Raw genomic sequence first — 14,956 nt, 5'->3', positions numbered from 1 at the left:
CTGTTTTCTATTGAGTTCCATTTCATTAAAATTTTAATTAAAATCTAAATAAATTCTTAATGAATTCTGAAGCTCCAAGTGACACTGAAGACTGAAGTAATGCTGAAAATTCAGCTTCTCCAACACAGGAATAAATTGTACGTATTAAAATGCAGCTTTGGTGAGCATAAGAGACTTTTTTTCAAAATCATTGGAAAAATCTGAACAATTCTAAAACTTTGGCCACTAGCGCATATATACACATAATTTCAAATATTACAGAGCACTGCAATCCCTTACAATCCATTAGTGTAGTCTTTAAATAGTGTATTAATCATGTACACTACCCTTGGTTTGGCTCTTGGTTTGAGCTGCTCAAGTTTCTTGGCTGCTGCTTCGATTGAGGCCGCAGCTCCCAATAACTCTGTTTCGGCGATCACCGTAGGATCCTCAGGGTCGACCCACTCAGTGCCTAAATACACAATACACACATTTAACTAATGTTTGGCAAGGCCTGGGATCAATTCAGTGTGGCATGCTGCAATAAATGAATGGGTGTCAGCAGGTGAATAAAAAATGAATGGTGTTTTTTTTTTAAAACAAAGCAAGCCAGAGAGAAATTAATTCAGTCACAGTGCTGGACACAAATGAAATCCCACAAAACAAATAAACAAGACACAAATGTGGTTAAATAAGAAAAAGTTCAAAATGAAGGCTGGAAAGATGGAATAATTTCATACTGGCATCTTACGGTACCAAAGACTATAAAATTCCCAAGACGTGTCACTCGTATAGTTTTGAATGGGGGAAAATGCAACACTCAATTTGGCCGCTCTATCGACTGAAGCCCCGCCTTCTCAGCAAAAGAACCAATCGCTAATCGGTAAGTCAGACCCCGGTTGCTATAGAAACAGTCAGGGCTCTGAGACTGTACATGCACACTGGCTGACCTAGCCTGAAAAATAAGCTTTCTATAACGCTATTTGAGCAAAATAAACAACTTCATGATACAGTTTGTCAGATTTCATTGGCGATTTCAAATATGAAATTTATTCGTAAGCTTGGCGAACAGTTTTGGAGAATCTGTTGTTTCCCCATTCAAAGAGATAGGAGCTGCATTTGCATGCCCGAGAGGCATTTCAAAGATGTCCGCCGAGTGACATGACTTGCCTTAAAGGGACTTGTAAGGTACTCACCCTCATCTTAAGCGACACAGGAAAAAATAGGAAACTTTACTCAGCACAGTAAGTCCAAAGTATCCCCAAAGTACACAGAGTGAACATGTTTGTGTCTTAAGGAACGTGTGTCTTACACTATATCTCTTACCTTTCATTGCCTCCGCTGTTTGAATCAGTTCAGTGACGGCTGCAGCAACCTTTTTAGAGAACGTCGCCAATTTCGGTTTCTGGTCACCTGTTGGCTTCTGTAAGACCTGAAATAATCAGAAGCCAGAAACAGTTCTGGTTAAGACCAATCCTGAATGAAAGCAACATGCAGATTCATTGTGTGTGTAAAGGACTGTGTTTGTACCTGTAGGACATGTTCTAGGAGCTCTATATATCCATTGGTACATTCAGTGCCATATAACAGAGCTCTGCTCCTGACCTCTTCACTCACTTCCTCATGATACGCAGCTTGCTGAGGGGCAAATATTAGAGTCTGTTATTTGCACCAAAAACACATTTGATAATCCAGTGATGATGAAGCATAGAGGGACACATGGGCAGAAAACAAGTATATGCACACACCTTGCACGTGGTCAGCATATCGGCTATGACCTTGCGGCTGAGGTTTGCTGTGGAGATGACATCTTCCTGTCTGGCAGAGTTTCCTGCTGCAACAGCTTTGGCGGTGGCTGTGGTGATGCCCTTCGTCATGCGAATGAACTCCTCTGGAGTGGTTGATTTCTCAGGGGCTTCTTTAGACTGAAACACCTGATGACGACACAATCGTTCATTTAAATGATCAAATTAAGGTCAGTTTAGGGAATTGATGACATGATAAAAAAAATTATGCGCTTACACTCTTTTCTTGTGTTTTCAACTTACTGTGAGTTCCTGTTTGATGCACTCGATAGTGGCTTCCAGAGCTCTGGTTCCTCTTGAAGCCTCATCCTCCACTGCCTTCACCGTTTTCAGTAAGGATGTTACATTAGTTACCATAACCTGAACACACAGACATGAAGAACAAATTTTCATTTCACATCTGAGGATACCACTGCCAGCTCCATCATTAGTTGAACTTTTACAGAAGAACATCTGATGGCGACGTTCACTACTGCAAAGATGCCTCCCTTCAGAAACCAGCAATTTATAGACAACAACTTATTTTCTCCTATATTCTCAATTTACAAAGACATATGTTGTTTTCACTGACTGAAATAAACTGAAATAAACCTGAAATTAAATCATTCAAATATTAAAGGAAGAGAAATGTTAGAAATGTTTTATTGGCAAACTAAATTATTAAATCTACAAAATTGTATATATGCACCAGTATCCTCTCTCTCTCTCTCTCTCTCTCGATATCTATATAAACAAAATGACTACAACTTAAAACTAAAAAAAAAAAAAAAAAATGCAAATGCAAAAATAAAAGCCAAAATATCAATAAATATTTAATACAGCACATAAACAATACTAAAATAATACTGATCTAAGGTCAAACTGGTAATACCACCTTCTTTTGAATACTAAAAATGAGTGAATGCAAACTCATGCAGAACTATACCATTAATAGAGCATGTAGTTCATTTTATTGCACAATATTTGGGACTGAATGTGCAATGGGAATCAAAGTAGGTGATGGAGAAGAAAACATTCATTTTCTTATTAATAATTAATCTGATTAATGGCACACACTGGAATGAGCTTCTCACCAGAACACTTTTACTCATATCTGAGTTAGGAGACATTTCCATCCGTGCAGCCAGATTTCTGAAGGACAACTGGGAGATTACAGTTTCAGAGACATTTACAACAGCTAACTGTCTAGATGGAGTGTTTCTTACCAAGTTCTGTGCTCTTGAGGTATGACAGAAAATGTGGAAAAGGGAGAATAATATTTATGTTATGCAGAAGTGTTTTTGACAGTCGTACCTTGGCCGCACTCTTGAGCTGGAACATGGAAGGGTCATCTGCTGCTTTTCCTGCTGCACACTTGGTGGCACTAATGAGCTCAGCTAAAGCTTTAGCAACATCCTTCACTGCGTTGATCAGCACCACCTACGAGGAGATGAATGACGATAACACATGTGCATTCCAGAGAGATGACTTCCATGTGGCTGCTGGGAAATCGCTGTGTTTGACTTCTCATCTGTCCTCATCACTTTCTCTACAGCTCTCACCTGTGTTTCTGGGTCATCCGGGCCTATGCTGGCTGCTCCCAATTTCACCACATCTGTAAGCTGTGTGATGGTCTTGGCAGAAGACTGGGCGGCCTGGGCCAGCTTCTCTTGACTTGATGCTGCACCTGAAACAAGGTTCTTAGTGTCCTCCACCAGTGCTTTGGCTGTCTTCAGAATATTCTCCCTAAAAACAATTAAAGTCAATTGTAGCATTCTGGGGATATATATATATATATATATAATTTTTTTACTGTTAAATTGTATATTTGACAGCTTTCTTTGGTAACCAATCTCCTTTGCTGTTCTATGTTTCTTTTTTTAACAGAAACTGAGGAACGAGGAATATACAAACAGTCTTTAATTCACGGATCACAGAGAACATTAACACTGGAAACAGCAGGGACCACATCAACGTGACGACAAGTAGAAACACAAAAGCACAGACTTGTATACTAGGGATAATTAATAAACACAGGTGAAAGTAATTATAATTAAACTAAACGAGAAAAGGAACATGACCAAATAAGGAAACACAGGAAGGCACACGAAACAAAATGCACACAAACCAGAGTCTGACACATACTGCATATTGATATATTGTTAACCATTTGATTAAACTATCATTGTTGATTAAATGAAGCTCAAGTGCCACCATCAGGCCTATTGTGTGAAGTGTAAGCAGTTCAAGTTCAAGAACATGTAAAGGGTTTTATTTTTATAATTATGCATACACAATTTTGGTAATTATTTATAGGGCCCAATTCTCACTATTAACTTAGTTAGCATGCCTATTATTAATATATTGGCTTATTAGTAGTTATAAAGCACATATTCTGCAGGATCTTATTCTATGTACATTCCTAATCCTACCCAATACCTAAACATTAACTACCTTAGTAACCATTAATAATAAGCAGCAAATTAGGAGTTTGAGGCAAAAGTCATAGTTAATGGAAGAATTGGGTCTTAAAATAAAATGTGACCATAATTTTACAACAGTAATTTTTTAAATTTGAATGACTCCTTTTAAGTTCCCCTTTTTTACATTTAAGCCCCTGTCCCAAAGGAACTATTGGCACATCCCTTTTTTGCAATGACTGATAAAGATGCACCGAAAATTTCAGCCATCTAAGATTTTAAGATGAAAAACTAAGGAAATTCTAAAATGGGAAAAAAAAGCTAAAAACACAAAATAAAATAAATAAAATAAAAATTCAGATTTTTTTTGTCCCAATGTATCCCAAATATTAGATTTTTGCCAATCATTTTTATTTCAGGTCTTCACCATTTACTGCAAACTACAAATTAACCCCATTGCACTACATACTGAACCCCACTGTACCTGTGATCAGCGAAGGAGTCTGAATCGTTCTCAGCATTGAGTGTGCCAGCAGAAGCAAACATGACGGTGGTGTCCAGGTCAGCGATGATGCCTGATACAGCACTGGCAGCAGTGATACAGGCTTGAGTGCCCTTATTACCAGCTTGCAATGCCGAAAGCACCATAGACACCTACAGAAAACAAACTTGCATTAAAAAAAAAAAAATCACTGCTACTATATACAGATATCAACAGTTCAACTCAATGAACTCTTAGGCATGAAGCTGTGCGAAAAGCATATGATTTGGTTTTGTGTTCTGCATTTTAACACCTTCTCTGTGACAGCACGTGCGCACTCAATAAGTTCTCTCTTTGTGAACGAGTCAGATGGACTGATCTGCAGCGCTCCAGCCTTCTGAACAAGCACAATGCAGCCGTGCCCCAGTTCCTGCACTCGGGTCTTTATCTGGAAACTGATCTACAATCACCAACAAACACAAGGGTCAGCATGCGCGTGTGTGAGAGAAATACAGAGAGTATGACTACGCATGTGTACGTCGGTCACCTCCTCTGGTTCAGCAGTAGCAGCAGCCAGACGTCCCTGAACTGCAAGCTGACTGTAGTCTGCAGTGACCTGAGAGGCCAAACTGCCCAGATCCTCCGGAGCACTCACTGATTTAGTGATCTGAGAGAGAGAATGAAGGCATACGGTGATATTAGACACCAAAGTCCATGTATAAATCTTTATGATGCAAAGAAACATATTAAGTGTAGAAGATTATGATTGCTTACCATCTCCTGTGCACTGACAGCAATAGCTTTGGAGTATCTCACCATGGTGGTCTGATATTCTACAAATGAACCTTCTGGTTCTGGTGGGGTACCTTCACCTAACTACAGAATGATAAGACCATTAAAATGTGTTACATGGCTGTTTATCATTTAAAACACACTTAAAATGTCAATTACAATGTGTATTAAGTCAGTTTTAATGCAAAAGTATGCAAGTTATTACCTTGCCCATGGCATCAGCAATCAAATCCACCATGCCACTGACCATGCCAACCTCACTAGCAGCTTCATTCAGGGTCAGCAAGAGGTCATCAACAGCTTCCCTCATCAACTGTGCAGCTTCTGCTATGGCATCATGGGTATGAACAGCCTGAAGACGAATGAGATAATGAATTTGCTAAAAGATCGACATTTTCTATGAAGAAAAACTATTTGAATGAATGATTGAATGAGAAGTACCTTTGGGTTTCCACCACCTTCTTTGGCAGCGTACAGCATTTGTAGAGCAGACTCGGCAAGAGTCTTGGTCTGATCCAGAAGGTTCATCTGCTGCTGATGATCCAAGATTTTGGAAGCCATACCCATAGAAGCGGAAACCAGAGGAGTGAAGTAACTGACCAACTGAGAGACCTGAGGGACAGACAGGCATTAGGGTTGAAAAATATATGACAATTAATTTTAGACTGTAAAGGCAATTTTAGTCACCTTATGACCCAGCTGGGCTGCTTCTCCTTTTGCTGCTGTGGAAATCGGCTCAATCAGGTGACCCACCTCCTGAACAGATGATGTTAACTGCTCCTGCAAAGCCTGAAATGTACAATAATGGTTAAGGACTCCTGACTCGAAAACCCACTGTAATTTTCTGATCCTCACATAAAAATATTGTTACAGATGATTTAACTTGCAATTTTCTTATTTGTTGTGAAAACAAATGCAGAACAGTTTTTTCAAACAGAGAGAGCTGACACAGACGGAGACAGGAATATCACTATATTACTATAGAATTACTAAATACACGCCACATTAAATTCACAGATAAATGTGACATTTAATATAATGGACATATATAGAGATCAATTAACAACACTTAACATTAAAAGTGTTTTTATGTTATGACAACTAAGTGTTAAAAATGTTACTTTAATTTTATGGCTATAAATACTCATTTTATTATCAGAAATAGGTAAATATCCATCCTATAGAAGCATCAGTATCAGCGATACTTGACTTCTTCCAAAAATACTTAGGAAAAAGATGCTACTAAAAGAAACAAATAATTTAAGTACCATCTTTATGTCGTTTCTACATTAAAGGTGCTGTATGTAAGATTTTGACTCTACTAAAGCATAAAAATACCATTACATTTTTGCAGATATTTAAGAAACATGCTAAGTTAACATAATTGTTTATCTGAAAAACAATGCTACAGTCAGTTATTCCCCTTTGAAAATGTGCGTTCCGGGCCGGAATGTCGGTCTCTGTTTTGGTTTGGGAAACCTGCCCACCGCCAGTTTACCCAATTGTATTTCAGCACCCCGGGTTGCCAGTTGGCAGAACACAAAGTGTATTTCACTGCATTCATCGTCAAGTGCGATCGTTCCCGTTTGTGTCATCAATCTGGCAAACTACATATGCATCAAGTCTGAGGACTAGGGGTAAGGTGAAAAAAAACCTTTGGACTGCAATATCTAGTTCAACCTCTCAGTGTCAATCCTACATAAAGCACCTTTGATTTGTCGATTTTCCAGAAAAAACATTAACAAAAATATGTAGCTGCAGTATAAACAAACATTTACCTCAGATGAAACTTCGTCTCTACGAGAAAGATTTTGGCTGACAGCTGCAAGAGAGGCCTGCTCAATATCTCGAATGAATTTATTGATATTATCAATGGCTGAGTCACATTCCTTCTGGCCAGGGGCTTTATCCCTGTAATATCAACCATATAAACTTAAGTTATTGAAAAAAAAAAAAAAACACACATTTATAGTAGCTAATTTCTATTCTGCGGGTCTCATACAAACTGTGAGTATATGTGCGTTACCTGATCGCAGTAATGAGGCTCTTGATGGAGTCTGATACAGTGCGCGAATGGCTCGCTAGTAATGACCATGTGGGTGGATCTTTAGGGTTCATAACCAATGACCTAGCTATCTTCAAAAGGTGGGTGGAGCTATCAAGCATGGCGCGTGCCGACTGGATGATTGGCTCCTGTGCAGCAGAACCCTAAATTGTGAGTAGAAAAACATAAATATGAACAACAAGGAGGATATAATCATGAACAACAATCCAAAGAAGAAGAACCTCGCACTTCTCTACTAATCTGCGCAGGAACACTAGCAAACTCTGGATTGGAAGCAAACGTGGTCAGATTGTCAACAGCTTCGATGAGCGGCGCTGTGGAAACACGGCATTTCCCACGGTTTTCCTCAGAGAAATCTCCATCCAAAGCCTATGGTGGGAGAGAAGAATGAAATGCTAGAATATGATGCAAGAGAACAATCATTTGATGTCAGTGGAGTGGATAAAAGTTGGATTCATGTATAAAGACGAGTGGTTTAACCTTGATTGTTTTGACCAGGTTGGCTGTGCTGTTGGCCACTTCTTTGGCTGACTGCACGAAGTGTCTTTTAGCCACAGGGTTTGCGGTCTTAGACGAGGCCAATCGGCAAGCATTACACAGCGCAGAGGTGTGCTTAGCAACTATGGTGGCAGCTGAGAGCACCTGCAATATGCATATATTAATATTTTGGCCTTAAAAGTGCAGACGAAGATGTTAAAGAAGACAAGTTTTGGGCTTATGTCCAAACCCTACATGCCTAATATCGGATGTTACCTGGGAAGGACTACTGTCTGGGTCAACAAGATTTTGGCAAGCCATCTGGATTGCCTGATTAGCACGAGCGAACTGGATAGGATCCACTAAGCCTGGATGTCCAGCTTGGCTGTTGGGGTCAGACACACCCACTAGGTAAGCAGCCTAGAGACACATAAAAAAACAAGTATGATTGATACATACATAAAGTGTTCAGAGGTAACAAATGTATACCTGTTGTGAACATATTATGATATTAAAGGGCAGAGTGGGTAGCGTCTTACCTGTCCAGCTGCTTCGGTCAGACCACACAGAGCTTTAGAGGCTCCACCCACACAGTCTCCAAATGCTGGAACATCTCCTGTCTTGCAGTTATGAGAGATCCCGGCCATAGACTCACCGAGAATCTATATATCAGAAAGAGGTGGTTAACAGATTGGTTATCACCTAATGATATGCATCAACATTTAACTGTATCAACAGGCTAAATGAATACTGCAGTTCAGCATCATAACAGCAGTTTTGCCCGTTTAGTATTTGAGATACATACTTGAAATGCTTATGTTCACCAAAGCTGCATTTATTTGATCATAAACAAAGTAAAACAGTAATATTGAGAAACATTTTTGCAATTTAAAACAACCATTTTTTATTTTATCATAGTCTGAAATGTAATTTATTCCTGTGGGCTGACTTGTGCTCAGATAACATGCAAAATGTTTCTATACTTGTAACAATACTGAATAAACGTTTGCAATAAAAATCCTGATAGTATTCCAAGTAAAACCTCCAATAATAGTTTCTGTTACCTTAGAGTTCTCCATGACACTTTCAATGCAGTCAAAGTAGGAGAGATCATTGACTGGCTCGTTTGGGTTATCTAGAAGTCCCCTAACAGCCTGTAACCCACAAAAAGAGACGATATCCCCTTTTTGTTTTCAAATATAAAACAAACTACTTAATAGTGTGCAGTGTATGCATTGTTTGTATATAATACCTCAAGCTCTCTTAGAGCATTGTCACATTCCCTCTGTCCTGGGGCATTCTGGGTACACAGTGTAATCAGCTGATTGATGCTGTCAGTCACCATTCTGAATAAACACGCAGCAGAGAGAAGGTAAAAATACAGAAACAGCAGCATATATAAAACATGCATAAATAAACACGGCATGATGTACCTGGCAGCAGCAGCGAGAAGGTTCTTTGCATTGCCTGCTGCAGGGTCCACAGATAAAGACTTAGCAGCCAACAGCAGCTTACTGGAGGCCATTGAGATGTTCTTCAAATTCCCAACCACTTGCATTTGATCATCCTTACTCTAAAACCACCAAATATGACTTATTTCAGGAAAAGGAAGACTTATCCACATTCTCATGTTCATGCTCCACATATCATACCTGGGTGTGGCCTGCCATCTCAATGCCAGCATCCAGAAACTCATCGAAGTCCTCACTGAACTTTCCAGAAGCATCTGCAAGCTGGCTAGTGGTTCCTCTAGAGGCATGGACCACATCACCTGCAGACTGGTTCAGATCGGCTGCAGTCTGGTTCAGGTCACTCTGAGCCTCCTGGAAGGACTTACTGCAGGGAGGGAGCTGCCAAACAAACAAATAAAGTAAAACATTCAGCTACCAAACACACATTAGGACATATAATAATGGCATGCACTATACTGGGGACAGTGAAAGTACATTAAGGGATAGAACAAATTTTCAAGTTATAATATTTGTGAAGCATTTTCATTAATTAGCATTAGCATCAAGCACTTTAGGTGATGACAAATTTTTTTTTAAAAATGATGTCCTTGTTTGTAGCTCACCGTCTCTACAAGCAGTTTTTTGCTGGCTTCTCCGATGCTTTTCAGAGCCATATCAACGTCCTTTTGTCCAGGTAGACAGTTCACACATGCATTCAGTGAGTGGGACACAGCCTTTGCGACCTAACACACAAAACCGAGACACACACACATATATAAATAGATTTAGAAATATATGTATATATGTGTTTTTTTTTTTTTAGAAAATGAATACTTCAGTAATTGATCAAACGTAGTTTCTTTTTTTTTTTATTCACTGCTAATGTTGTTGGCTCCTCAATGAGGAAATGTATGTGGACTTCCTCATTTCAAAGTTAATGTTGTGAATAATAAAAAAAGGACAAATAAGACATCTTCTCTTCCCCCCTCACCTGAGCTAGCCTCTTTTGTATCTCTGCGTCACCAGGAGCAACCAGCGCCTCCTTGGCTTCAGAAATTAATTTAGCTGATCCTTCCATAACCTCGCGAGCAGAATCCAACATGGCTGCAGCTCCAGCAGGGTCTGATGAGGTGGCAGCAACACCCCTCGCAGCCTGTGCTAACGTCTTAAGAGCCTGGGCAGTTTCACTGGCAGCTACACCTGCAAACACAAACAATTCACCAGAGTGTGTGTGAACCATGTACGTTTGTTTATTTAGCTATATTGTAGGTAACTGAATTGTCTCTGGAGGTTAACTTAATTTGACAAAACCTCTAGAAACATCCTCAAATATAAATATAATGAATAATTTTATTGATTTTATTATTCCAAAAATGTTAACATTTAGAGCTAGGGTTATTAATTATAATTAGCTTTACATTAAAGAACAGAGCTTCAAGATATGCTCCCATTTCGCCAAATAAACGTTTTGCATGTAAGAGTGGGTGTATTACCTGTGTAATGCTCATTTCCCTGTGCTGCACAGGTAAGCAGTTGAGCCATTGAGGAACCAACAGCCTTAGATGTGCCACCTAGATCCTGAGTGCATTTTTCCAACTGAACCACAAAAATTAAACCACATCAAATGAATGCATAATTCACAATATCAGTGTGTCTATGTTGAAAATATATATTTTTTTCAATTATAAAATAATAATAGTATCACTGATATTAAATGGGTCTAAACTCACTGATTCCCCAGGTAAAGGTTTCAGCTGTCCCTCGGAAGCTGCCATTTTTGCATCGTGGAGTTCATTCTTAAGCGTCTGCACAGCAACAAGGGCAGAGTCGATCTCCATGGGGCCACACGCCTCATGAGCCTAGAGATCACATGACAGGATTTGATAAAGGGATAGTCCAGCCAAAAATGAACATTTTGTCATTTACTCACCCTCATGTCAATCCAAACCCTGCATTACTTTTTTCTGCTGAGTAAATTTTTAGCAATGTTGGTAACCAAATAGTTTCGGTTCATATTGACTTCAATTGTACTTTTCAAGGAGAACTAAAACTGCTTGTTTACCAACATTCCTCAAAATATCTTCTTTTTGTTCCACAAAAGAAAGGCATCATGGTTTGGAATGCCACTAGGGTAAGTAAATGACAATCTTTAAATTTGGATCTTCTACTCTACTTAAATACATGTGTGGAGAAGACAGATTCAGTACCGTCTGTGCAGCAGTGCGGAGTTCAGCCAGGCAGGTGGCCAGGTTCTTTGCACACTGCCCAAGCTGCATGGCTGCCGCCTGATCCGTCACAGTCGGCACAGATGACTTCGCTGAAGACACCATCTTACTTCCAGGCTGGAACATGGAATTAGACATTTTAGCAGTCAAGGAGCACTTTTAAAGAAGAGTGATGTTATCAGATGAGTGACAGGTGATTAGCATCAGTGAAAGGACTGATGGTTACCTGGAGGAAGTTCTGACTGGCAATGATGAGGGCAAGTTGGGCACTATCATCCTCTGGCTGACCCTGACTGCCCCTCACTCCCTGCACCAGCTGAGGAATATGGTCAGCTACAGCCTAACACACATGAACCGAGAATATCAACACAACAGGAGGACGATCATTACCACCACTTGTTTGGAAATTAAAAAAAATATATATATTTTATACAAACCCTGCAGCTTTGAACAAGTTGTTGGTGGGCAGCAGTGTTCTTGTTGGAGGCTGCTGCGTTCTGGGATGCCGCAATGGTTTGAGTTGCAGCGGCCGCAGCTTGTTTAGCAGCATTCTGGAAAAACAAAGCAGACACTCAATGTAGTGTATTCCTTGCATAGACTACACAAGTCCTGCCTAAATTCAATTATTTGTCCCCGTAATCAAAATCATAAGAAATTCACTGACCTCCAGTCTTGTTATGAGTTTCTTCTTAATGGCGTTTTGTGCAGCTGCATTTGTGGCCACACGCAGCCCCTCTGCAGCCTCCCGGAGTTTGTGCTGCTGGTCTTCATTTTCAGGGTATGCAGCAGCTCCCTAAACACACACACACACACACACAGACATGTAACAATCTGTACTGCTCGTCTATTAGATCCCAGATTATTAAACAGAGAGATCCTCAAAATAACTTCCTAGTGGTTTTTGAAACAACAGCAAGTATAAGAATCTTTTGATTAAAAGAACAGCCTTTTTTTTTTTTACACTTCTAAGTTTTTACACTTTAGATTAGGGAATACTATTCACTATAAACTAGTTGCTTATTAGCTTGCATATTACTAGCATGCTGGCTGTTTATTAGTATTTAACTGTACTATTTTTAGTTTCTGCTAATTAAAAAAAGAAATCAAGAATTTTTTCATAATTACAGCAGAATTGTCGATTTTTTGCTAACCCACCTTTGCAGCCTCGACCATTCGAGCAGTGGCATCTGCAAGCAGTTTAGCAGCTGCAAGAAGCTTCTTGGAGTTGTTCACATCCACCTCCACCTCAGCATCTGATCTCATGGCATTCACCAGGTCAGAGGTCGCCTGGGCAAGAACCCGAGCCTGTCGTACCATCTCACCTTTGGAGAAGAATAGTAAATCTCAACTATTACACAGCATAGAGGAGCCAAGCAAATAAAATAAGTTTGTACTGACAATGGAGTCAGATATTTTTTTTTTTCTCCGCATTACACTTTTTAAAAGTGAAAGACATTTATTATGATAAAGATGCATAAAAAAAAAAAATCATAGTTTCAGTTTAACATTTACAGTAAGAAATGTTTCCTGAACACCAGATCAGCATATTAAAATAATTTCTGAAGGATCATATGACATCGAAGACTGGAGTAAAGGCTGCTGAAAATTCAGCTTTGCCATCACATTAATTAATTACATTTTAAAATAAATGAAAAAAATTGTTTTAAAAAACTCTGTATATGTATATGATGCAGTCATCTTACCAGCATCGCCCATGCTGCTGAAAATACTCTCTGTGACTGTCATGATGGTGTCCGTGGCCTGGTCGTAGCGTCCAATGGGTTCCCCGCGTGTGGCGTAGTTCCTCACGTGTGTGAGTAGGTCACTTAGAGCCTGTGTGACGATACCAGCTGCTGCGCTGACGGCCTTGAGAAGCTCTCCGTCACTGGTAGCTGACAGACAGGCCTTCACACAACCTTCCACTGAACGGTCCACCAGCTTCCCTGCTTCAATCAGCTGCTCCTGACACACAGGGGAGCTGATCGTGGGGCTCACAACCTGACACACACAACACACACAAAAAAAGGTTATCCACAGTTTTTTTAAAACAATCTTTGAATCAATCTGGAATAGAAACATGTGCATGTGAACTCCACCTTGGCACAGGCCACTAGTTGGGACGTGGACAGGGCGCACTGGGTCGCAGCTGCAATAACCCTGTTCTGCAAAACACTGTCTTCAGAAACCTGTGCCACGTTCTTGGCCTTCAGAACCATCATGGCTGCTGCATTAGCCACAGCTTTAGCTAGGTTCATTAGCACATCCTGAAACACACGAGCACAAACACTCAAGACGATAAAAACACAAATGTACATTGTGTTCCTTAAAAGACTCCTGTGTACCTGGAAGCGCTCGTCCGTTTCATTCTCTCCAATCTGTTTAAGCAAATCTCCACTGGCTTGACCAATGCTGCCGGCTGCGGTCAGAACTGTCTGTCGTGGCTGCATGAGAAAACACAACCACAATCACTGATTGTTATCTTCCTGTGAAGCTGCTTTGAAACAATCAGTAATGCATAAAGTGCTATATAAATAAAGATGAGCTGTATATCATTAGGGAAAATGAAAAGAATTATAGAAAATGTTCAACACAGTCCATCAAAGTGACAGATAATGATTAATCGTAGCACATTCTTTGCTCACACCTCTCCTGATTCAGGCTCCACAGCTTTAAGAAGGTCAGATACAGCTCCGGTGAGGGTCCTGGCAGCCCTCATGAGGTCCTGTCCACTGCCCACCTCATCTTCCATCAGAGCCGCCAGCAGCTTCACCCCTTTTGACATCTCCGTCAGATTAGAGGAGATGGTGGTGATCGCACAGCCTACTGCTGTATAATCCGTGTCTGTCGGGTCCCCTGGAAGACAGAATAGCAAAACTCAGTCAAATCACTATATTGCAGATGAACCTTAAAGCTCTTAATTTTAAAAGTCTAGTCAAGGTTTTCTCTTGTATAAACAGTCAAAAATTTACAGTAAGTGTTGTGAAACAGCTTAATAATTTAATACACTTTAATAGAGTCAAGAGTTTACCAGCGGTAAGATTAACCACAGAGGCAGTTCCAGCAGTTATAGCGTCCACCTGAGAGTGAATATCATGCTTGGACTCATCCATTTTGTTCTGAATCCACATTTTAGAAGCCTGAAAAAAAAATTAATACACATAAAAAGTAATACAAATCAAAAAGTAAAAGTACAAATAAAATAGTAATGGTACATGAGAGTCAATTTGAGAGTCAATCAAATTGTGTGCAAGATGTATGCACTTCCTTACTATATCCTCAGAA

General features: G+C 39.9%; 1 protein-coding gene across 2 annotated transcripts in view; it reads right to left on the bottom strand.

The window, feature by feature from the left end:
- tln2a (talin 2a) overlaps positions 1-14,956 on the bottom strand; it is a 47,379-nt gene that overhangs the window by 4,518 nt on the left and 27,905 nt on the right. Inside the window, exons 16-53 of one of the 2 annotated variants that reach the window (XM_052561657.1) lie at positions 14,703-14,811; positions 14,319-14,527; positions 14,017-14,115; positions 13,771-13,938; positions 13,378-13,672; positions 12,830-12,996; positions 12,339-12,467; positions 12,112-12,225; positions 11,901-12,014; positions 11,657-11,791; positions 11,180-11,308; positions 10,943-11,045; positions 10,441-10,649; positions 10,073-10,192; positions 9,651-9,848; positions 9,432-9,571; positions 9,251-9,344; positions 9,063-9,152; positions 8,538-8,660; positions 8,275-8,418; positions 8,002-8,163; positions 7,750-7,890; positions 7,483-7,664; positions 7,235-7,367; positions 6,144-6,245; positions 5,898-6,068; positions 5,662-5,808; positions 5,439-5,540; positions 5,212-5,331; positions 4,978-5,124; positions 4,668-4,837; positions 3,326-3,509; positions 3,078-3,203; positions 2,028-2,144; positions 1,728-1,913; positions 1,510-1,617; positions 1,306-1,411; positions 327-451 (exon numbers count right to left, since the gene is read on the bottom strand). In XM_052561657.1, coding sequence (XP_052417617.1) covers positions 327-451; positions 1,306-1,411; positions 1,510-1,617; positions 1,728-1,913; positions 2,028-2,144; positions 3,078-3,203; positions 3,326-3,509; positions 4,668-4,837; positions 4,978-5,124; positions 5,212-5,331; positions 5,439-5,540; positions 5,662-5,808; positions 5,898-6,068; positions 6,144-6,245; positions 7,235-7,367; positions 7,483-7,664; positions 7,750-7,890; positions 8,002-8,163; positions 8,275-8,418; positions 8,538-8,660; positions 9,063-9,152; positions 9,251-9,344; positions 9,432-9,571; positions 9,651-9,848; positions 10,073-10,192; positions 10,441-10,649; positions 10,943-11,045; positions 11,180-11,308; positions 11,657-11,791; positions 11,901-12,014; positions 12,112-12,225; positions 12,339-12,467; positions 12,830-12,996; positions 13,378-13,672; positions 13,771-13,938; positions 14,017-14,115; positions 14,319-14,527; positions 14,703-14,811 — 5,418 coding nt within the window. Of the gene's footprint in view, positions 1-326; positions 452-1,305; positions 1,412-1,509; positions 1,618-1,727; positions 1,914-2,027; positions 2,145-3,077; positions 3,204-3,325; positions 3,510-4,667; positions 4,838-4,977; positions 5,125-5,211; positions 5,332-5,438; positions 5,541-5,661; positions 5,809-5,897; positions 6,069-6,143; positions 6,246-7,234; positions 7,368-7,482; positions 7,665-7,749; positions 7,891-8,001; positions 8,164-8,274; positions 8,419-8,537; positions 8,661-9,062; positions 9,153-9,250; positions 9,345-9,431; positions 9,572-9,650; positions 9,849-10,072; positions 10,193-10,440; positions 10,650-10,942; positions 11,046-11,179; positions 11,309-11,656; positions 11,792-11,900; positions 12,015-12,111; positions 12,226-12,338; positions 12,468-12,829; positions 12,997-13,377; positions 13,673-13,770; positions 14,116-14,318; positions 14,528-14,702; positions 14,812-14,956 lie in introns of both variants that reach the window. The other variant, XM_052561656.1, reaches the window with a different exon arrangement.

The sequence above is a fragment of the Carassius gibelio genome, chromosome B7 (assembly GCF_023724105.1).
Source record: "Carassius gibelio isolate Cgi1373 ecotype wild population from Czech Republic chromosome B7, carGib1.2-hapl.c, whole genome shotgun sequence".
NCBI lineage: Eukaryota > Metazoa > Chordata > Actinopteri > Cypriniformes > Cyprinidae > Carassius > Carassius gibelio.
This window is presented reverse-complemented; position numbering and strand designations above follow the sequence as displayed.